This window comes from Pinus tabuliformis, chromosome 3_1 (genome assembly GCF_031772625.1).
Source record: "Pinus tabuliformis cultivar Carrire ecotype Pingquan chromosome 3_1, CPIR1, whole genome shotgun sequence".
NCBI classification, from domain to species: domain Eukaryota; kingdom Viridiplantae; phylum Streptophyta; class Pinopsida; order Pinales; family Pinaceae; genus Pinus; species Pinus tabuliformis.
In genome coordinates, this window is record NC_142301.1 from 511,044,878 (window position 1) to 511,067,991 (window position 23,114).

Below are 23,114 nucleotides of genomic sequence, written 5' to 3' on the forward strand. Positions count from 1 at the left end.
CTGGAGGAAGATAGCCACATCAGATGACGCAAATTTGGACCCAACCTTATATAGGCAACTCATTGGATCTCTCATGTATTTGGTCAACACAAGGCTAGACATTTGTTTCGTAGTCAATACTCTTAAATAGTTCATGGTGGAGCCAAAGAGAGTACACTGGACAACAATGATACATGTATTGAGGCATCTACGAGGTACAACCAAGTATGGCTTGCGATATACTCGACGTGATGGTGTCAGTTTGTGTGGATATACAAATGAAGATTGGGCATGTAGCTCAGTGGATTGAAAAAGCACCTAAGGGTGTTGCTTCAATATTGTATCAGGGGTTATCTCTTGGTGCAGCAAGAAGCAGAAGTTCGTGGCACTGAGTTTTGCAAAGGTAGAATACATGGCAGCAATCATGGCCACATGTGAAGATATTTGGCTTCAAAAGCTGCTAGTGGGTTTCTTTGGTTAGCGAATCGATTAGACCAGTATCTATTGCAATAATCAGAGTTGTATCAAGCTCTCTGAGAATCCAGTCTTTCATGATAGGTCGAAGCATATTGACATAAGGTACCACTTCATCATAGATATTGTGTAGCATGGGTCAGTTCAGTTACAACATGTTCCCACAGACCAACAAGTTGCAAATATACTCACGAAGGCCTTGAGTAAGGCAAAGTTTGTCTTCTTTAGGGATAAGATGGGAGTAGTGGAGAACACCTTCCTTGCTAAGAGGGAGTGTTAGTTTTTGGTAGCATCGGACATATGTTCTAGTCTCTATGGTGTCTATGAGGCTAAGGAACATAGAAGGATAATTATCTCTAAGACCTAGAAATTATTTCTAATGAAAATACCTCAATTAGATTAATTATCCAATTATTAATTATTTTCCTAAGTCTAACTTAGGAAAACTGGTTAATTAAATCAGATTAATTGAGGAAAATTGATTTTGCTCTAGAGACTTTCGGAAAAGTCACTTGATGGGGTCAAGATGATCTTAGCCATCGATTGTGATTAGATCGTGGTCGTTGGTTGCTCAATGAGAGATTATAAGAGCAAGTCGATGGGGCTTTGGAGAACACACAAAGACACTCAGTGGTGCAAATTGCAACGAGAGAAAGGGTGTAGAGGGAGACACCAGCAGCGGAGTTTCACCAGAGAGATTGGGAAGAGAGTTTCCAGAAAAAATCTCCACAAAGATTCCAACATTCCAATGACAGGAGGGGAGGTCGAATTATTTTGTAGAGAGGTCGTACTAGGCAGTGGGAGTTAGCTAGTGTGCATAGTTGGGCAATAGATCGATTTCCAATTCATTGAGACAAGTGCTGGAGGAAGAGCAAGTTGCTCAGTCGAGCTATAGGAGGAAGTAAACATTGCAAAAATGATTTTCTAGAGGCAGTGCGAGTTGCAGGAAGGAGTGTGAATTGCACTAAGGAGGTTGTTTTGATTTTGTAGAGGAAACTTGGGTTTCCAAATCGATTTGCCAGTGGAGATAATGATTGTCAGAGCTTTGCTAGTGAGAGGAAAGCTACTTCTATTTCTCAATTTCGTTGAAGAATTATTAATAATATAAACCCTCATCTGCAGATTGGTTTTCCCCATACTGGGGTTTTTCTAGGAACTATTGTCCAAAAATAGCGGTGTCAATAATTTTGTGTGTGTGCATTATTTCTCAGTTCATGTATTTATTTGTGAATCATTATTTTCCGTAATAATTTCTAAAGATAAATAAACTGCATAAGTTAGAAGATTAAATTTGCAATTATTATTTTAATCACTTAGTATATTTTCACTTCTTCTAATTAATTAAAATACCCTTTTAATTCAGGATAATGGTAAATTGGCCATCATCATTCTTCAGACCACTGAAATTCACTTCCCACCATCTCATCTTGTAGATCTTCTCGTTTCGGTTCCAACAGGGTATTACTCTAAGGTGTTCCGTATAGTATTCCTCTGAGAATGCCACCTTAAGCATAATTAATGGAGTTGGAATGCAACAAAACAAAAGCCAAGTTATGTGGATGATGGAATATGCCAAGTAATTGCCATTGGATACCATAAAAACTCCTCCAAACACAATAAAGTCCCTCTAGAAGCCTTTGGGCTCGCTAATGGAGTAAATTTGCTCCTATGACCTAGCTACCTCCAACCTTGGAAGTCCATCCTGACCATGCTATAAGAGAAACCAGAAAAAGGAACATGACAAGTTTCTTGATATATTTCTTTAATACTAGGCTAGATTTATTTTTGCAATGAACACCTTGAGTTAGTTCATTGTGGAGGCAAGGAAGGAGCACTAGGTAGCCGCAAACATGTACTTAGGTATTTAAGAGGGCACAATGGAGTATGGTTTAAGATATCTACAAGATGGTGAAGTGATGTCGTGGTGTTAGTCAAACTCAGATTGGGCCAGGAGTGTAGAAGATAGGAAGAGCACCACAAGGTGTTCTTTAGCTTGGGTCAATGATGATATCGTGGTTTAGCATGAAGAAAGCTTCTATGGAACTTAGCTCAATAGAGGTAAAATACATGGTAGCTAGTACTGCTAATTGTGAGGCCATTTGGCTTCACAAATTAGTTGCAAGATTGTTTGATCAAGGGTTGGAGCCTATAGTCATTTGTTATGATAATTAACGTTGTATCAAGCTCTCTAAGAATACAATCTTTCATGACAAGTCCAAGCATATAAAGACCACATATTACTTTAGAGTAGTGAAGCTCCAACATATGTGAAAATTTCATCTATCACAGCAACTGGAAATTATTTTCCTAATTGTTAATTTATTTAACAATTTGTTTGTAGTTTGCTACGACAAATACCAAATAATTCACACTGTGATTTTCACAAACAAATATTGCGGAAGAAAAATAGCGTTGGAATCTGAGAAAATCTAGCACACACACATAAAAATATGACATCGTTATTTTTGGACAATTGTCCTCGAAAAAACCCAACTTGGGAAAACTAGTGCAACTGCTAAAGGTTTTTATTATTAAGCAGCAGCAAAATCTGAGTACAATAATCTAGATGTCGAATCTAATAATCCTACAGAGACAAATACTGACAAAAATCTAGTGAGAAATTTTCCTCACCCCATAGGCAAATCCAACACTGAAGACTAGCCTTTGAAACCCTCTACGAATTTCCCTATGTCACCCTTTGTGTGGGCTCTGCACAAGGCTCTAGTTCGTACAACCTAGATCTCAATCTGAGTTGCTTCTTCTGTTTGCCACTGACTCTGAAAATACTTCTCCCAGCCTCTGCAAAATTCTTCTACCACTGGAACACTAAAACAATTTCCCGAATTTGCAAATCGAACTGCCTTTAGAGGTTACTGCGCAGTCCCTGCATCAGCCTCACTGTGGCTCTTTTGCCTCTCTGCAAATGCACTCATAGGATCTGGAAATCTTCCTCCAGTGTCACTGTCTCTGCGTTCTCACTGAAACTCGAACTCTTCGGCAACTAACTGCTGCTACTCTGGAAAATCAAATTCTCCATGTGACTCTGGTGTGTTCTTTATCACCACATTGGTTCCTTCTTATATCTTCATGTTGGGACTCCAACGACCAAGATTAAATCTTAATCTATGGCTCAGATCATTTCTGGATTGATTCGTGTGAGTTTCTAGAGAATTCTCACTTTGACTTAATTAATTCTGATTAATTAACCAGTTTTCCTAAGTTTAGACTTAAGAAGCATTAACAAGTTGGTTAATAATCTAATTAAGTCATCTCTAGGTGGAATTTCCAGAAACGATTTATGGGTTTTGAAAATCTCATGTATTCTAGCCTCTCAACCAAATTTTGTGGCTAGAACACATCCGATGCTATAGAAACTAACAACATATTCTCATGAATCAATGGGTAGGTGATATTCTAACCAAGCCCTCGGCAAAATGGCAGTTTGAGGCATTCAAAGAGACTTGGATTGGTGAAAAATTCCTTACTAAAAGGGAGTGTTGAAAATTATAGCTCAAATAGGAGCTTCAGAATATGTTTCATTGTGAACATGCAGAAGTAGTTTGCGATATTTTGAAAAGTAATTATAATTTTGGAAGTCATTCTACTTTGTAATTCAATTAAATAAAAAAATTTGAAAGTCTTATTTTTAGCAGCTGAGTCTAAAATTGTACTTGGACTAGGGGTAATCTTAAAAATAGATTCTCCACTAAAACTATAAAGACAGGACAAGGTAGAGGCATTTACACACAAACTTGAGTGGTAGAGAGAGAGGGAGAGACAAATCAGGTATCCAAGAGACATTCCCAGCCAGCACATAGTTTGAGACATCGGTCGTAAAAATGTCCATACGGATGGTACCATACAAGTCTGTATAGTCATATGGATTCTGTGCTGCAGCAGTGTACAGCAGCTGTTCAATCTATATAGCAGTGCTGTACAATAGAGAATTGTGGTGCTGTTTTTCAGTAGTTGTACCTCTCTAATAGCTTGTAGAAGTGCAACTTCAAGGCTTTTCTGGTTTCTGTGAAATGCCTCCAAATATGCAAATTTCACCTCCGGTTATGTGATATGCCTCAAAAGGTACCCTCAATGAAAGATTATGCATCAAAATACATAGAAGGATCCTTTAGATACAAGATCATCCATCTTAAGCATGCAACAATATGCTTTTAACTCAAATGCTCAGACTCAAACGCATAATTAGGTTCTAACAAACATGAACCATGTGCCATTGATCACATGTGAAGGGAGGCTTATTGCACAATAAAAATTGACCAGTATTAGAAGTAACTACAATGCAATATTTTCATGGCTTGCCTAAATTAAATGTGCCAAGGCTTCAAAATCCTATGTCTTGTTTCTCTAGGAAACTGAAGACAAAATTACCATTAGCCTATCACTACAGCAACATTTGACAAAGTATGATTAAAATCATAGATACGTAGAATAATCCTTATCTAGAACATCTTTTTACTAGTTAGAAAAAATAAAGATAATACAAATATATTAATGTCTGACTAATGACCAAAAAGGTAGGTCTATATAAATGAATAAAGTATAATCAGGAATAAGCACCTGCAAGAGTGCCTATAGCTACTCTGAAAGCATCAAGTAAAATAAACTAAACTAAATGAGAGGAGGAATGCATGGAGCAGTGACATCAAGTAATGTCAGAAGGAAGAAAGAGAAGGAATGGGGGCTAGATTTAACGAGGTGCTGACTCAATATTTGTATCATAAATGGAAAAGTACAAATCCATAATATTTAATGAGCAACTAAATTTGGATGAATGTTAGTGTAAAAGGTATTACCAAGCCTCGTGCGCATTTCATCAACAAGTTCATATAGGTGTTGAATAGGTAGTGATAAATCATATTTGTAAACAGCACCTGCTCTCCCTAGTGCCTCTGCAATACCCTAAACCAACAAATAGCAGGGAAAAGCTTTCAAGAAGCATATCATGCAAGCTACTTCCAAAATCTGAAGAACATACTTAGAGAGGAATTGAGTGTAAATTTCAAAATAAATACTTAGTATAATAGGAAACCAAAAACACATTCTGGAGAGATCCATTGAGCAAAAGATACAAAAGAAAATATGAAATGAAACCAATTGTCCAATTTGATTGAAATTTTTGCATAATTCATCCATGTTCTATTGTTGTTCTATGCCAGTAGATCAAGTAATAACAAAGCTTACAATGGCTGCATCCCCTATGTCCCCTATATGAGAGGATGGAATCATTTTCGTTTTTATTTTATTTTATTTCTTGTATCATGCATAATGTATGAACTACATCAATTAAAATCAAGTCATGTAAAACTGTTATATTATGTTAGATGGTGAGGAATGCAGGCGTCACTGAATTTTCATATTCATTTAATGGAAAGAAACAAATGATTCAACTATTTGAATTTCAAATTGCTTAGTTGGATATTGCATTGCATTTATTTGTGGTTAATTATTAATAATAAAATTACTACGTGTTTAGATTTTATATGCATTATCCAATATTGTGGGGTCTCTCTAGCCATCTTCAAAACTTGGTTAAACATTAGGTCAATACCTTAATACATCACTCGAGAAAAACTACGTTAAGAAATTCCTAAAACTTGTATGTTTGTGTGAAATGTATGCATGCTACTAATATGAGCAGTAGTATAAAAACGAGATGAGAAGCACTAAGAAGAGGAAAGCTTCTAAACACACAGAAAGAAACTGCATAAGTACAACTGCTTGAATTCTAAGGACTGTCATACATCATTAATATAAGGATAGCACACCTAATGTCTTGCTATCATATTTAATGTAAGGAATAATCTTTTAATATGCTTACTATGTTGAGAACATTTTATAATGCATTTGTAACATCTAATAAGAGACATACTACCTGTTGATTTTTGTAGCATCGGTTGTGTTCTAGCCACAAAATTTGGTGGAGAGGCCAGAATACATCTATTCTTCAAAACCCATAATTTGTTTCTGGAAATTCCACCTAGAGATGACTTAATTAAAATATATTTTTTTATTTTATTTTAATGGTGCCTAAGTCTAAACTTAGGAAAATTGATTAATTAAGTCATGGTGAGAATCTTCTAGAAGAAGACATGGATCGATTTCTAGTTAATTTTAGCCATCGATTATGTTTTAATCTTCGTCGTTGAAGCGTCAACGAGAGATTATAAGAAGAAATTCGATGCGGGTTGGAGAACACACTTGGAGCCACCAGAAATTCGATTTTCCTGGGAAATCGATTTCTAGAGTAGCAGTTGTGAGTTGCCGGAGGTGATACAGTAAAGTTGAAGCAGTGAGAGAGGGGCAAGGATAGTAAGGATGGAAGGAAGTTTTTCCAGTCCGGTGAGTGCATAGCAGAGACATAGAATTCCATAGAGGCTGACGCAGTGCAGAGAGGCAGAGGGAGCTTCGTATTTTGTTGAGGAGAAGTCGAAATTCAGTGCTAGAAGTCGGAGTGGGAGCCCAAAGGCTAGGAAGATCGAGTTTCTAGAGTAGCAGTTGATCAGTCAGCAAGAGAAACGCTGGTCTGAGCTGGGTGATGCAGATCTGCGTAGGGTGACGCAGAGGCAGCAAGGAGTAGCTCATCTTGAGCCAAGTTTAGTGTCGGATCACTGGTGGAAGTGAGATTTTTCTCACTAGACTTCTGTCAGTCACTTTTTCTGTATGGAAAGTTAGATTTGAACTTCCATAGATTTGTACTCAGATTTACTACTACATAGTAATAAAACCATCAGCTGCTGCACCAGTTTTCCCAAGTTGGGTTTTTCCGGGGACTTTGGTCCAAAAATGACAGTGTATTATTGTGTGTGTGTTCTCTTCTTCCAGTATTTTTATTTCTTCCGCAATTTTGTATTTGTGAAGGCTGCAGTGTATTAGTTTCAATATTTACCGTAGAATGCAATAAATAATTTGTTCAAGTTATTTAACAAATAGAAGAAACTTAATCAGTTGTTGAGTAGGATTTAGGGTCACCGAATTTTCACACTACCTAATGTGAAAATTCAGAAACCCCGAATCCTATTGCATTTTCTAGGCAGCTTTAATTTCACCCTAGAAACTCCTACATGTGTTTCATGTATACCTCAAATAGGCTATCATTCTTTCATAAATTTCCCACTTTGGACATTGCTAGCATCCTTGGACATCCTAATCATGTCGTGGGAAGGATGCTACATGGGATGCCCGTGTTTGATGGTGACCCAAGCTCCACAATTGACCATGTGGAAAGATTTAATGCACATACTTCAAAGGAGAAAGTGGTCCACCAAGATGTCCTTATGTTATTATTCTTTAGTTCTCTCTATGGTCATAACTCATGGTTGCAAAATCACGAACCTAGGAGCATCTCATCTATTGAGGAGTTTGTTGATGGCTTTCTTAGGCATTTTCAAGTATTCCCTGCATTGAGCATTCAAGAGGAAGGCTTCATCAAGCATCATCAAGACCTTGGTAATCTAAGTGATGAATGGGAAGATGAGTCTTCCTTGGGTCCACATGATGAAAATAATGATTTTGAGAACACATGTTGGGAAGGATGAGTCCATGGAAAGTGAAGTTGAGACCAACCTTACCTTTCTCAAGGATATTACTCCTGATGAAACCTCTTTTGAAAACCTTGAGAGAGATGATCCCATTAGCCCCTTGGAATATGACATTGAAGATTATTTCCACATTGAAAAGGAGAAATGGGAAATTGTTGGTCCTCAATTTGATTGTGCTCCCATTTACGACATCGACAAGGAGGATGAGGATGAGGATGAGATTGATCTTCCTTTCCCCTCAGTCACTACTTATGATAACATACCCATTGATATCCTTAGGAAGGAGAATCTTCATTTACGTTTTCATAAAGAGGAGAAATTGGAAGTGATCAATTTTCCTTTTAGAAGAGACCTAGTCTTTGGTACTAAGGACATTGATAGGGCTCCCACTTCTCTTGAGTATGATTCTATGTTAAAGTCACTTGAGCCTTTAAATCATGATGTTGGGAAAGCACAACCCGTTGAATGCAATATTTATTTCTCCCTTTTCCCTATTGGTCATCATCTTCAGTCTTTGTCAAGTGATTTCCTCACCCCTGGTCATATGATGTCAAGTAACTGTGAGCCCTTCCCCCCGTTCGAGTATAGTGTCAAGGAAAAGCTCTTCGTCCATTATACTTTTCATCCTTGGATGCACCCTCGAGGGTTTTGATCACTTCATAGTCTCCCCTCTCTAGTGTAATCATCATGTGCAACCTACTGGTGTTCCTCCATCTTGTTGGCCTGCCTTTCCCACTAATCATAACCCAATATGACCCTCAAGTCCCTTCTTATATCTTCCTGTTGGACAACCAATGGCCTAGATTAAAACCTGTGTTGCACGGATACCCGCACCCGGGGGTGGGGTTCTTGAACCCGTCCCGGGTTCCTGCACCCGAGTACCAGATTCGGGTACGGGTTCTTCCCAGACGAACCCAGAGGAACCGGGTTCTTCCATGAAGAACTGGGTTCTTCAAAAAAAAAAATTGGGTTCTTTTCCTTTAACGGGTTCTTGGGTTCTACGGGTGCTTGGGTTCTTGGGTTCTTTGGGTTCTTCGGGTTCTTCGTGTGCTTGGGTTCTTGGGTTCTTCGGGTTGGGTTCTTTGGGTTCTTCATAAAAAAACTATATTTAAAATTTAATTTTCAAATAATTTTTTTTATTGAAATTTAAGAAATGATATGCCATAAATGAATGATATGCCATAGAATATAGAATATATGCCATAAACGAATGATATCATTTTTGGAGTCATTGATGGTCATTGGTCTGGATTGTCCTTCAGAGATGGTTGTAAGGTCTTCTGAATGTTTCTCAAGGAAATTTTCTGCCATCATTTCCAAAGATTACAGTTTCCAAAGACTGTCTTTGTTCACATGCCTTAGCATTGCTCTGTGGGCATGACGTGCTGCTCTAGGGTAATGAATCATTGTAAAAATTTATCAACAGTGATAAGTTTTTCAAAACTTATGAGCGACATAGTATTCTGAAATCATATATGATTATGATATCTCAATATTATAAAAGGAACATTATGGGTGTACAATCCCACAAGCAGAATATCATATCATATTGGCTGTAGCTTTGTGGAAATATTTAATAAGGTGATGACCATAGTTGGAAAAAAAAGGGTAGCTGTTTGCACATTCATGAGTCCCTTCCTACCCCAGGAGACTCTTATGATCAGTCTCTCCATTAGTCTTATGCTATAAATTTATAAAAACAATTTCAAAACTTATGCCCAAGGTTTGTTAGTCTCAATGTAAATTATGAATCTCCTGCATTTGTGGATCTTCAATGCCTTTAATATTATATGGCATCGAAACCAAAACTGGAAAAGAGACCTCTTACTCTGTAATTTGAGCCTGCAGATTCTTGTAAATCAATTTGGAATGAATTTATGAAACATTCATTCCCGAGCCAAATAAGTTAATAACCATCAAATTATAAACTGTAAATGCACACATACAGGTTCAGACATTTTCGATCAAATAGAAAGTAGGATTGAGACCAGCCATAAGCTGTAATCAGCTAATGCTGTTAAATGGCGAAGGGCTATTTTGGAAAATGGCTAAATTAAGTATCAAAATCTGCCAATTTCTCATAGCATTCTGATAACATCATGTTAAGATTAAAATTAGGAAAATATGCCTAAATGAATAAGCGTGTTTTGTGGAAGGGTAAGGCTGCCACTGTTTTAACTTTTTGGGATTGCTTTACCACAGAGCACACCATGCATGGGGCAGGTGGATGACTAGAAATCAAGAAAAGCCTAGACCACTATCAGGTTGAGAAGAATCTCCTTTGAAAAAATTGTGTTTTTATATGGGAGAGACTAAACATGTTTAAATGATTATCATTAAAGTTTTCTTGTTTAAAGTTGAAAAAATATACAAATTCAAATTTTATATATATTATTAATTATAAATTATAAATTTATAAAATATAATTATTAAAATTTAATATTATTATATTACCCGACGAACCCACTCACCCTGTTTCCAAAAATTCCGTCCCCGTCCCCGCACCCATGTTTCCTGGCAACATAGATTAAAACATAATCAAAGGCTCAGATCGTTTTGACTTGATCCATGGTTTTTTCTTGAAGTTTCACCCCTGATTAGATTAATACCCATTAATATTTTAGTTTTCCTAAGTTTAGACTTAGGAGCCCCATTAAAAATAGTAATTATTTTAATAAAATCACTTCTGGGTGGAATTTCCAAAAACACTTTTTGGGTTCTTTGGAATACTTGTGCCCAAGCCTCCCTGCAAAATTTGAGGTTTAGAGCACATCCGATGCTACCCCAAATCAACACTCCCTCTTAGCGAGGAATGTGCTCTAGCAATATACTACCTCTCTGCATACTGCTCTGACTCTGAAGCATCGTCTCTACGTTGCTGATGTCTGACGTACTATCCACCAACCACTGCGCTGTTGTTGCCACTGTATTGCTGCCTTTGACACTGCCACTGTCAATGCTACATCTGTACTGCAACTCCCTCTCAAACGTTGCATCTGCTATGCTGCTAGCACTGCCACTGCTAACACTGCATCTGCACTGCAACTTAGTTGTTGAGAGAAGCAACTGAAAACACCCAAAACTAGATAAGTATCCAGTGGATACTCCTCAATGCTGAAATCCTAACCATAGTTGCAGGAAGCGCCCCCCCCCCCCCGGATCCTAGGCCGGAATCGCGTCCCGTACGGAAGCATTCCGGAAGCGCCAGCCGAAGCGCGATTCCATTTTTGCCGAAGCGCGATTCCGCAATTTTGGAGCGATTCCTGGTTTTTGAGAAGCGTTGCCCCTGAAGTGCGCTTCGGAGCGCTTCCGAAAAATCCGCGCGGGCAAGGAATGACACTTCAATTTTTTTTAATTTTTTTTAAAAGTTAACTTAACTTGCAATGAGGGGGTGGGTTAGGGTGAGTTTAGGTGAGGAATGAAAAGCATAAAGCTCCCATTCATTCCTCATTTTCTCACTTTGAGTTTATGAGAGTTGGAGAAGAGAAGAGAGGAGAGGAGAAGAGAAGAGAGGAAAGGAGAGGAGAAGAGAGGAGAGCTTGGAGGAGTGAAGAAGGAGGAGCTAGGAGAAGGAGGAGGAGCTTGGAGCAAGAGCTTGGAGGACTTCATCTACAAGAGCTAAAGAGGTAAGTTCAAACCCCAAACTCCCTTGTTTTTTTGAAAAAAAAATTGTATTTTTCTCCTCCCTCTCCTACTCTTTCCCATTGTTTCTACTTGCTCCTTTATTTACAGGTTGTCCACCACCTATATCCATATTCCAAGATGGTGTTCTTTTAGCTTCTATGTATCATTCCACTCTTGGTTTTAATGATGGCAAGGGTGAGGAATAGAAGGGAAGAGGAAGGGGATGAACTTGGTCCTAATAGTAGTGACCCAATGTATGATGAGGAGGAAGGGTTTGAAGAGGAAGGGGATGAACTTGAAGGGGACACTGAAGCACAAGATGGGAAAGGTACATCAACACCCTTGTGGAACTATGTGACCAAACTTGATGGGGGAAAGGGTGGTGGATCTTACAAATTTGTGTGCCCTCATGGTTGTCATGGAGGAAAACCATATTGTGGTTCATATACCCGTCTGAGGAGGCATCTTTGTGGGGTGTTGGACAGTGATGAAAAAAAGGGTTTTGTGGGGGTACAAATTTGCCCAAACATTTCAACTGAAGAAAGAAGAAAATACATCCAAATAGAGATGGCTGCACAACAAAAAAACAAGAAACAAAAAACTCATTCTGAATCAAGTGCAACCTCTAAATTTGGTAGTTGCCCATCTCCTCATGGTACTTCTGCAACCTCTGGAGGTAGAAGAACAATAGGGGATTTCCTTAATGTTGCTGGGAGGGATGATGTGGATGGAAAGATAGTCCGTTTTCTTTGTGCTTGCGGTGTACCATTCAATGTGCTTCGCTCTCCCTATTGGCATGACATGGTAAAGGCCATCAATGAAGCCCCAAAAGGATACAAGGCCCCCAACTATGAGAAAGCTAGAACAGTGTTATTAGAAAGAGAAAAAGCTAAGGTTCAAAGAGCTTTGACACGTTTTACACATGAGTGGGTGGATTCTGGGGTATCCATTGTATCAGATGGGTGGACAAATATTAGAAACCAACATTTGATAAATGTTCTTGGTGTTTCTTCTAGTGGTGCAGTATTTATTGCATGTCATGACTCCTCCTCCATCAGTGCAACTGCACAAAACATTGCAGATCTCCTATTGAAATCAATCAAAGATGTTGGTCCGAATAATGTGGTTCAAGTGATCACAGATAATGCAGCAAATTGTAAGGCAGCAGGAAAAATTATTGAGCGTACTCATCCACACATCTTTTGGTCTGGGTGCCTGGTTCACACACTGAACCTTTTGATGCATGATATTGTGAAACACAAAGATTGTGGGTGGATTGCTGAGGTTTACAGGAAAGGGAAGCAGCTCATTAAATTCATCACAGGGCATACAAGGGTAAACTACTTCTATGGCACTGACTCCAAGTTGCAATTGCTTAAAATTGCAAAGACAAGATTTGCTAGTTATTACCTCACCTTTAGGCGGCTAGTGAGGGTGAGACAAGCTTTAACTAATCTGGTGTGTGCTGAAACATGGGATGAAATTAACACTGATACAGATGGTGCTAATGCAGTCAAGGACACTATTCTTGACAGTTACTTTTGGTCACAGGTTAAATATGTTTTGCAATTCACCAAACCAATTTATTACATGATCAAGTTTGCAGATTCAGATCGACCAGTAATTGAGGAGGTGTATGAGCAAATGGATAGCATGTTGGGGCAGATTAAAGACATTGTTGAGCCTAGAGATACCACCTTGTACAATTATATTCGTGTAGAGGTGCAAAACCGATGGGAAATGCTAAATATTCCATTGCATGCATTAGCATATGTTTTGACACCTAAATACTATCATCCATCATGGCTTTCAACACCAGCACCTGGGGGGGGAGCAGGAAAAAACCACACCAAGATAGAGAGGTTCACGAAAAATATATGGCTGCATTGAGTAAATTAATCCCTGATGAGGAGGAGGCTGCATTGGTACGGAGACAGGTGAGCAACTATACGCTCAACACTGGTCCATTTGGGAGCATGCATGCAATTCAAGATCGAGAGACTTTTTCTGCTCTTGAGTGGTGGAACATGCATGGAGGGGGTACTCCACTTCTACAGAGTTTGGCATTGCGGGTGCTATCACAGGTGGTAAACACTTCTTCTGCAGAGAGGTGTTGGAGCTCTTATTCTTTCATCCACAGTGTTAAAAGGAACAGGTTGAATTTAGACCGGGCAGAGAGCTTGGTTTATGTTCATTACAACTTGTGATTGTTGTCCCATTACTGTGAAGATGCAAAGTCTAATAAAGATTTGTTGATTTGGGACAAGAATCTAGAGGAGCCCAATTTGGAGGATGGAGTGTTGCGACTAGAGCAATTAGAGGATGCTCTTATCCAGGTATGTCCATTGTGGTATGAATTTTCCAATTTTCCCTTATAAAGCATTTCTCTAATTCATGTTTTTAATTTTTTTGTTAACTAGTGTTTTTTTTTTTTGCATGAATTTTTTGAGCGATTCTAGGATGATGATGACCGTGTTGATATGCCACCACCCCCACCCCCATCTGGTCCCTTGGTTCCTAGGTTCCATGGTTCAACACCAACAGCAGGGGGTTCTTCTTCATCAGTTTCAGTGCCACGACTTACACAGGGACCATCTTCTTCATTGCCACCACGTGGAGGCCCGCCATCACGTTCTATTCGTGGTGGAAGGAGGAGAGATTAGTAGATATATTCACAATCTACTACTTTTTGTCATAGATTACTCATTAGACTTGTAGACTTGTGAATTTGAATTTTGAACCTTTTTGGCTTGGCGGTGACCAAGTGACATATTTTGTAAACATTATTATTTGAATTTTGGACATGACAAATGTTGACAGTTGCTCACTTGCTAGATAAATCATAATATGCTCTATGTTTTATGTTTTATAATATGCTTAAATGTTTTATGTTTTATAATATGCTTAAAAATTTGATGTATGTTTGTAATAGCTAGAATATAGATGATTGTTGTACATACTAGTAACTACAATGGAATCATGGATGCCATATCTATCTTGATTTATGCAAAAATATGCATGTTTTCATGTCTTCTACAATTAATTTGGTATTTGGGATGTTTGTTTTGAGTATAAATGCAAAAAAATATAAATATATATATATATATAGCAGACGCTTCCGCGGACGCTTCGCTTCCTAGATTTTTGGAAAATGACGCTTCCGCGCTCCCGCTTCCGCTTCGCTCCCGCTTCGTGCAACATTGATCCTAACTGCTGCTAGTCTCACTCTGCCTCTAAATCCACTGCGCTGTTGAAGCTCTACACTGTGCCTCCTCGCACAGGTGCCTCTCTGCTCTACGTTGCTCAGTGTCTAGCTCTTCTAGCCACTGCATCTGTCGAATCAACACTCCATGCCACCAACTGAAAACTCCACCATCCCGCTACTAATGATCATGGGCTCTCGTAGCAAGGTGATGATCCAAGAGGTGGGCTCCTCAAGGATCCTGCCCATCTGCAGTCCTCCCGACTACAGCTCTATATCAACCCACCTCCCTCCTGGAGGTATCTTGGCTGTCATGGCGAACTCCTCGTCAATCTTTGTGGCTGCAACCTTCGGATCATGCTTCTCATCCTTGTCCTTTTTCTTCAAAGGACACTGGGATGCATAGTGGCCCATCTCGCCACATCTGAAGCACTTCACCTTGGAGATGTCCTTCTTATGTCTCTGTTGCACCAGCTGTCCCTTCGATGCAAGGGCTACATTATCCTCTTCCTGACTTTGGGCTTCGACCCACTGCTGCTATTGCTCCCGCCAAGTTTTACCTTGAGCAAGTCTCTCCTCATCTCTTCTTGTTTCAGAGTTGCCCACATCTCGTCCCAATTTGGCAATGTTGCCCTGCCCAGGATACTCTGGACAAAGATCTGCCAATCATCTGAGACGGAGTTTAGAGCCAATCTCACTAACTCTGAGTCTTGAGGAGTATGTCCCACAACTGACAACTCATCACGGGTCTCCTTCAGTTTCGTAAGGAATGGATCCACTCGCTCCCCCTTCTGCATCTGAGCAGATCTCAACTTCTGCTCTAAGTACATCTTTCGTTGCTCAGAAGTTCCTTGATACAATGTGGCCAAGGCATCCCACATTTCCTTAGCGGTCCCTTTGCTTGCAACGTGGCACACCACGTGATCCTTGACCCCATCCAGGATCATCCTCTTCACCTTAGCCATCTCAGCCTTGTACTTTTTCAGCGGATCTGCATCCGCAGGTTCAGCCACCACATTATCAACGTACATCTTGAGGGCATGCTCATCTAGCAAGAAGGTCATCCTAGCCTTCCAAATGGCATAGTTGGAAGCCCCGTCCAACCTGTCCTGATCCCTCAAGCCACTGGTTGCCATCTCCTCCGAAAACTGTCGAACTACTCCCTCTTTCTCCCTACTGCGTAACTCCTAGGATGACTTACGTACTGCCTGATGGAGCTGGTAAGTTGTTGCTCCTCTGCTACTCAACAATTGAGAAATGTTGATTTCCTCGGTAAGAAATCAATGAGGAAGTATTCCCTCACTATGCTTCGTTGCTTCTTTCTTCTAACGGCTTTTCAGCTCAGCAAAGCTGTGTACTCAAAAATCTGCATCCACCAACTACTCCTCACACTAAGGCTTAGTGCTGCTCCCTCTGCCACGGCAAAATTCGAACTGAAGCTTTTTCTCTCTGTCAACTCACTCGGAGAGATAGACAAACTCGAATTTTCGATCCTCTGGCTAGAATTGCGCAAACCCTTTGGGATTTCGACTTGCTGCCTCCTGTTGCTTTTTGATTTCCTCTTCTGCTCAGCGTTGGGGTTTCTGGCTATGCTTTTCTTGTCTCACCTGCACTACCTCTGATACCATGTGAAAATTCCAAAGTCGAAATCCCTACTGCAACAAACTGATGTTATTTCTCCTACTTGATTAAATCATACAAGTTATATACTGTCTTCTACGGTAAATTTTGAAGTAATTACATTTGCGGCCTTCACTTAACTTACATATATGCAGAAACAAAATACTGAGAAAGAAAGAAAAATACAACACATAGGATACAGTTATTTTTGGACAAATAGTCCTTGAAAAACCCAATGCGGGAAAACTAGTGCAGCAGCTCTGAGGGTTTTATTATTATGCAACAACAAAATCTGAATACATCACTGAATACCTCACAGGGTTATTCAATTACAGAGAGAAATACTGGCAGAAACTTTGTGAGTTTACCTCACGCAATCACTGAGGACAGTCTTGGTTGTTCTAGCTACTGGATGAGATGCCCCTAGCAAGCATTGCGCTAGTTCTGCACTGCCTCTATGTTGTCACAACGTCAATCCTTTCAAGCACTGCGTCACCCAGCTGGGAATTCGATCAGAAGCCCAGATTCACTTCTCTTAGCCTCTTGGTCTCACACCCCGACTTTCGACTACTGAAACTGACCCTCTACTATGATTTTCAGATGTTCTCTAGCTCCGAAATTTTGTGGAGGGGCTAGAACACATGAGATCTCCAGAACCCAAAAATTGTTTGGAGAAATTCCACCTGGATGAGGAGATATTAAAATAATTAATATTTTTAATAGGTTCCTAAGTCTAAACTTAGGAAAATAAAGATATTAATGGATATTAATAAGAATATGGGTGAGAAACTTCTAAGTGACGAGGATCAAGTCTGTTTTAATCTTAGCCATTGATTATGGATTTAATCTTGGCCATTGATTTGTCAACAAGAAAAGTATAAGAGGAGGCTTGAGGGTCAGTTGGAGATACACTTGAGAGATCAAAGAGTTCGATTTTTCTGGGGCGAGGTTTGCTGAGAAAATTGAACAAGTGATTTGTTGCAGCAAAGGGGCAGGGATAGTTGAGGTTGGAGGATCTTCTCCGGGACCTCGAATACACAACAGAGAGAGGCAGAAAGACGCCAGAGGAGGCAACGCAGACCCTATGAGGTTGACGTTGGGCCAGGAAGGGCCCACGCATTTCCAGTGAAAGGGAAGAGCCACCCTCCAGCAGAAATCTGAATTCAGCCTGGGGAGCAATAGAATCAGCGAGAGAGGCTGAAATCAGAGCTTTAGGAGGTAGAGGAGGCAGCGCAGTGCTGATGCAGTGTCCCAATGTGCTCCACGCAGGCTGGGTGAAGTGAGGTAATCTCACTTAGGTTTTTGCCAATATGTATATATATATATTTATTTATCTCTGTAACTGGATAGCCGAGAGGGCATCTAGAGTGTATTTAGAACTACTGCTTAATAATAAAACCCTCAGAGCTGCTGCACCAGTTTTCCCGAATTTGGTTTTTCCAAGGACAATTGTCCAAAAATAACGAAGTCACTTGTGTATTTGTCCCATTCTATTTTCAGTTCATGATTTGTATGTATGTTTAGTTTGCAATAGTGTTTTCATCGCTGTTTAAATAATTAAACAACTTGTTGAATGTAAAAACAAGTAAGAGATGGTAAACCAGTGATTACAGTAGGATTTCTGATGTGTAGATTCAGAAATTTTCACACAGCATTCACGTGATATCACACTGAACACAATTAGTTCAGTAATTTTGGATTTGTTTTGTTGTTGATGGGGTAGTAGCAACAACTTGTAGTGCAGTGGTAGTGCTAGCAACAACACAGATGCAGCACTTGAGAGGGAGTTGTAATACGGATGCAGTGTCACAGTGTCAGTGTCAGCAGCAGTACAGTTGCAGCAGCAACACAGTAGTTGGTGGACAACATGTTAGACATCAGCGGTGCAGAGGAAGATGCATCAGAGTCATAACAGTATGCAGCAACGGATATTTCTAGAGCACATTCCTCGCTATGAGAGAGTGTTCATTTGGGGTAGCATCGGATGTTCTCCAGGCTTCAAATTTTCCAGGGAGGCTTGGGCACATGTATTCCAAAGAACCCAGAAAGCGTTTTGGGAAATTCCACCTAGAAACAATTTTATTAAAATAATTAATATTTTTTGATGGGCCCGTAAGTCTAAACTTAGGAAATTAAAAATATTACTGGGTATTAATCTAATTGTGGGTGTAACATCTAGAAGAAGATGAGGATCAAGCTAAAATGATATTAGCCATTGATTAGCTATTAATTTGGGTCGTTAAATGTCAACGAGAAGATTATTTAAGGAAGCTTGAGGGTCATTTGGAAAACATATCGAGAGATCGAGAGATCAAATTTCTGAAGCGAGAAGTTCTCAGGAGGAAATTTTGATCGAGTAGATTTCTTGCAGTTGAGGAGCAGGGATAACATCCGGAGAGAGAGATTTTTCTCAGTCGGATAATCATCAATAGAGAGGCAGAGAGTGAGCTAGCAACTCTCACGCAAAGGCTTACGCATGACCACATAGAGGGTACTACTTGGGAAACCATGATTTTGGGTACGTGGTCCCGCTCTTTTATCTGCACATATCACTCCCTTTCCACTCACTATACCCCCATTCATCTCTTCTCCCACCTAGATCCACATTCCCATTTTGGGTCCACATAGGGCTAGCCTCCTTATCCCCTTGTCCCCACCTTGGGTCAAGCCTAGAATGATGCCCCGGAGGTTGAAGTAATTAAAAGAAAAAGTGAAAAGTATAAATGGCCACATTTAATAGGAAAGTGTACCACAAAATGCAAAAGATGGCCGGGACAAAAATAATTAGCACATGGACAAAAGCCTACACATGAGCTCTACCCCATCCATGGCCATCAACCTAGTTCCATAGCCCCAAGATGAGCCTTCTCTATGATTTAGGAACCCATGATTGTCCCAACCCCTGGAGGGCAATGAACTGCCCTACCTCAAAAGGAGTAATCACTACTATATTATACACATCACACTCTTGTCCTTTGAGCCCCGGGTAGTTAATTAAAGAAAATTCATAAAAGGAAAAAGGCATATAAAGAAGGGTGGACAAATCAAGGCCGAGGCACCTCATGTACCACGACTGCTCCCTCCTATACATTATATACCCAGGTGTTGGCTTCCCCTTATCTAGCTATCCCTATGCCCCATTATGTGACCCCGAGCTACCCCCTTCATTCCCTATTCCATCTCACCTATTTGTCACTTGCCAACCCCATTAGAAGGGTGTACCTTGGAAATACTATCCCCTCTAAGGGCTGAAACCACCTAATGAGGTACTTGGCTAACCCCCTTTGGAGTTTGGAGACACTAGCACATGCCAAAGCCCACTACGGAAGGGCATGCCATTATGAATTGCCCACTTTGTTATCCATGATTTGTAAGCTCCTTTAACCGATTATTCTAATGACTGATTGCACTAAAAGCCTAGGGGATGCATTGGATCTTATGCAAGATTGTAGGTGGTTTCCATTTGGGTTTGGCTTCCCTATATGGGATCCTTACCCCCAGAGGTCCACATTGGTGTTGATTTGGGGTAGCATTGGATGTGCTCTAGCCACGAAAATTGGTGGAGAGGCTAAAACACATGAGATCTCCAAGACCCAGAATTGGTTTGGGCAGAATCTAACCAGTTTGGGAGATATTAAAATAATTAATATTTTTAATGGAGTTCCTAAGTCTAAACTTAGGAAAAATAAAATATTAATGTGAATCAATATAAAACTGAGTTAGGATGGTCCAAAAGTCATGGATCAAGCCAGAAATAATCTTAGCCATTGATTAGGGACTTTATCTTGGTTGTTGAATTATCAACGAGAAAAGTATAAGAAGAGGCTTGAGGGTCAGTTGGAGAACACACCGAGTTGATCAAGAATTCGATTTTCTGGGGCAGGGCTTGCTGAGGAAATCAAAGGAGTGATCAGAGTTGCAGCTGAGGGGCAGTGAAGACAGTAACAGACAGGTAGAGATAGTACCAGGAGCATCAACGTAGAAGCCGGGAGAGGGTTGACACAAAGCCAGCTAGAGGCCACGCAGAGGTAGCCAGAGGCCATGCAGAGGTAACTAGGAGTTGCGCAGAGCTTGAGGAGGGCCAGCGTGGGAGACACAGAAGCTCTAGAGGCTGACGCAGAGCCCCAAGAGGTTGACGATGGGCGAGAGAGGCTGACGCTGACCCTAGAGGCTGACGTTGGGAGATTTCATGGGGCAGATTGAAGGTGGAGAGCTGGATAGGGTGACACAGTCCCTATCAATATGACAGAGAGCAGTAGATGAGCTGCAGTGTTCCTATGGGATTGTTCCTCTGGTGATTTAGCTGGAACATATGTCTCCCACTGAGAGGTACTACTGTCGAGGGCATTCTCTGTTGGGTGAGCCATTTTTGGCACCCAGGTATTCTAAAACTGCATAATAATAAAACCCTCTAAATAGCTGCACAGGTTTTCCTGCATTGGGTTTTTCCGGGGACATTAGTCCAAAAACAACGGTGTCACTTGTGTGCTTGTTTACTTTCAGTTGATGATCTGTATGTGTTGATACTGTACTTTTATTTATTTTAAGTATTTACATGGTAAATAACTTGTTAAGTAATTGAACAAGTAGGAAGAAATAAATTAGACAGTACATGAAAAATTTCTAACGGGTTAAACTTAGAAATTCCAACATGGTATCAGAGCGTGGTTGTAGATCACAAGATAATTGAAGGCATTAGCTGAGCAGAGCAACAACAATAGAAACAACTATCCTGAGTGACAGAAGTTGTTCCTAGCAAAAAGAAGCAATGAAGGGGTGACGCAGAGAGCTTGCGTCATCAGTTCGAGCCAGGAGGAGGATTAGCGATGAGGCAGATAGGTGCAGACCTAACCTACGTAGTGCCTGGTCATCTTTCTCAACCAGGAAGGATCGACGCTGTGGCCAGGAGGTGCCGGTGCCGGGATTGCGCAGAGTCTAGAGGCTCTAACCTTCAGATTGCTGGGGCATAGGAGGCTGTGGGTAAGTTGTGGAGCGAAGTTGGTGGGGTACTGTGGTTAGAACAATACCTAATAGAGCAAGACCAAGGAGGAGGGAGTTGATGTCGAGGATTGGCAGAGGGATTTTCGGAAGGGAATTCGAGGCTCAGAGGGAGTCAAACCGAGAACTTCCAGACGGGAAGTAGAGAGACTTGAAAGAGTTGAAAGAGGAGCAGCGAAATGGTAGTGAATGGGCTAAGAGATCGGGATAGATTGGACGGAGCTTCAAACTTCGTAGTCTGGAAGGCCAGGATCTTGTCCATTCTAGACAGGTATCGCATCAAACACTTCACCTTGAAAACAACAGCGATCCCAGTTGGCCCAGCTGAAAATGACAAGTACAAGGAGGCAATGGCCAGGGAAAAGTGCATCATCCTTGATGGTGTCAAGGATAATGTGGTGCCACACATTTCCGAGAAGAAGACAACAAATGAGATGTGGAGGCCCTGAAGAAATTGTACCAGCATACTTCTGTGCAGAGGAGGATGTTACTTGAAAACCAGTTGTGATCGTATCAGATGCAGAAGGGAGAGCAGATAGATGTCTTCCTTGCTGGATTGAGGGAGATCCATGATCAGCTAACTTCCATTGGCGCCACACCGGATCAGAAATTGATGGTGAGGACCACATTGAACGCAGTCTCAGAGAATTGGGAGGTATTTTTCCAGAGCATACTAGGCAGAACGAGCCTTCTAGATTGGGAGAAACTGTGGGCGGCTCTTCGTCAAGAAGATATCAAATAGGTGTCCAAGGCGGGGAGTAGCGGAAAAGGAGTCAGAGTCAAGAAGGAGGAAGAAGAATATGCGGCTCTTGCATTTGCAGGAAAGCAAGAGAAAAGAAAGAAGAAGGACCTCTCCAAGGTCAAGTGCTTCCATTGTGGGGAACTGGGTCACTATGCGAACCAGTGTCCTAGGAAGAAGAGCAAGGGAGAGGCTTCTGAGACCAAGGCTGCGCCAGCTAAGGCAGAGAAGGAAGTGGAGACTGATGACGACTGTGCCATGAGTGCTCATGCACCTCGAGAGAAGAGGTGGGGAGACATCGAGTTGTAGTCAGACGGACTACAGGCGATGAGGGGCAGGATCCTCGAGGTACCCAACCTCCTGGATTATACCTTGCTACGGGAGTGTAGAAATTCCCACTGTAGATCACCTGGTAATGCAATGTACTAAAGAAAAACACTTGATCTACTTCTACAAACAATTTAGCGGAAGCTTAATCGAACATGAGCAACATCAATAAGAACACATATAACTAATAAGAAGGAATCAATCACACATAACACAGAAGAATTTACCCGGGGAAAGCCTCAGCCTAAAACCCCAACTCTATATTATCATACAAGTGGAAATATAGCCAGTATTACAAAAAGAATCAGCTCAAAAGCTATCCTGCTCTCTCTGCAATACCTCTGCTGCTCATAGATAGTCAAAGGCCTCTATCTAACCTCTGGTCTACCCTCCAAGCCTCCTATTTCTTTGCACAATTTGATTGGGGTCCAGTGCAGCCACTTGTGTGAATTGGCCTCTTCACACACTCACTAACCTCTGATCCAACTACGTAGTCCTGAAGGAGATAAATCCTCACCATGGATGAGCTTCCTTTATAGGAAAAATATTCATCCAACTGATAGTACATTGTCCCTCATCTGATCTCAACTGGGTC

At 40.7% G+C, this 23,114-nt stretch overlaps 1 protein-coding gene across 3 annotated transcripts in view; it reads right to left on the minus strand.

The window, feature by feature from the left end:
* Positions 1–23,114, minus strand: part of LOC149188053 (D-2-hydroxyglutarate dehydrogenase, mitochondrial-like) — a 455,451-nt gene that overhangs the window by 18,206 nt on the left and 414,131 nt on the right. For all 3 annotated transcript variants that reach the window (XM_089411557.1, XM_089411558.1, XM_089411556.1), the window contains one exon: positions 5,265–5,370. In XM_089411557.1, the coding sequence (XP_089267683.1) occupies positions 5,265–5,370 (106 nt within the window). The remainder of the gene's footprint in view (positions 1–5,264; positions 5,371–23,114) is intronic.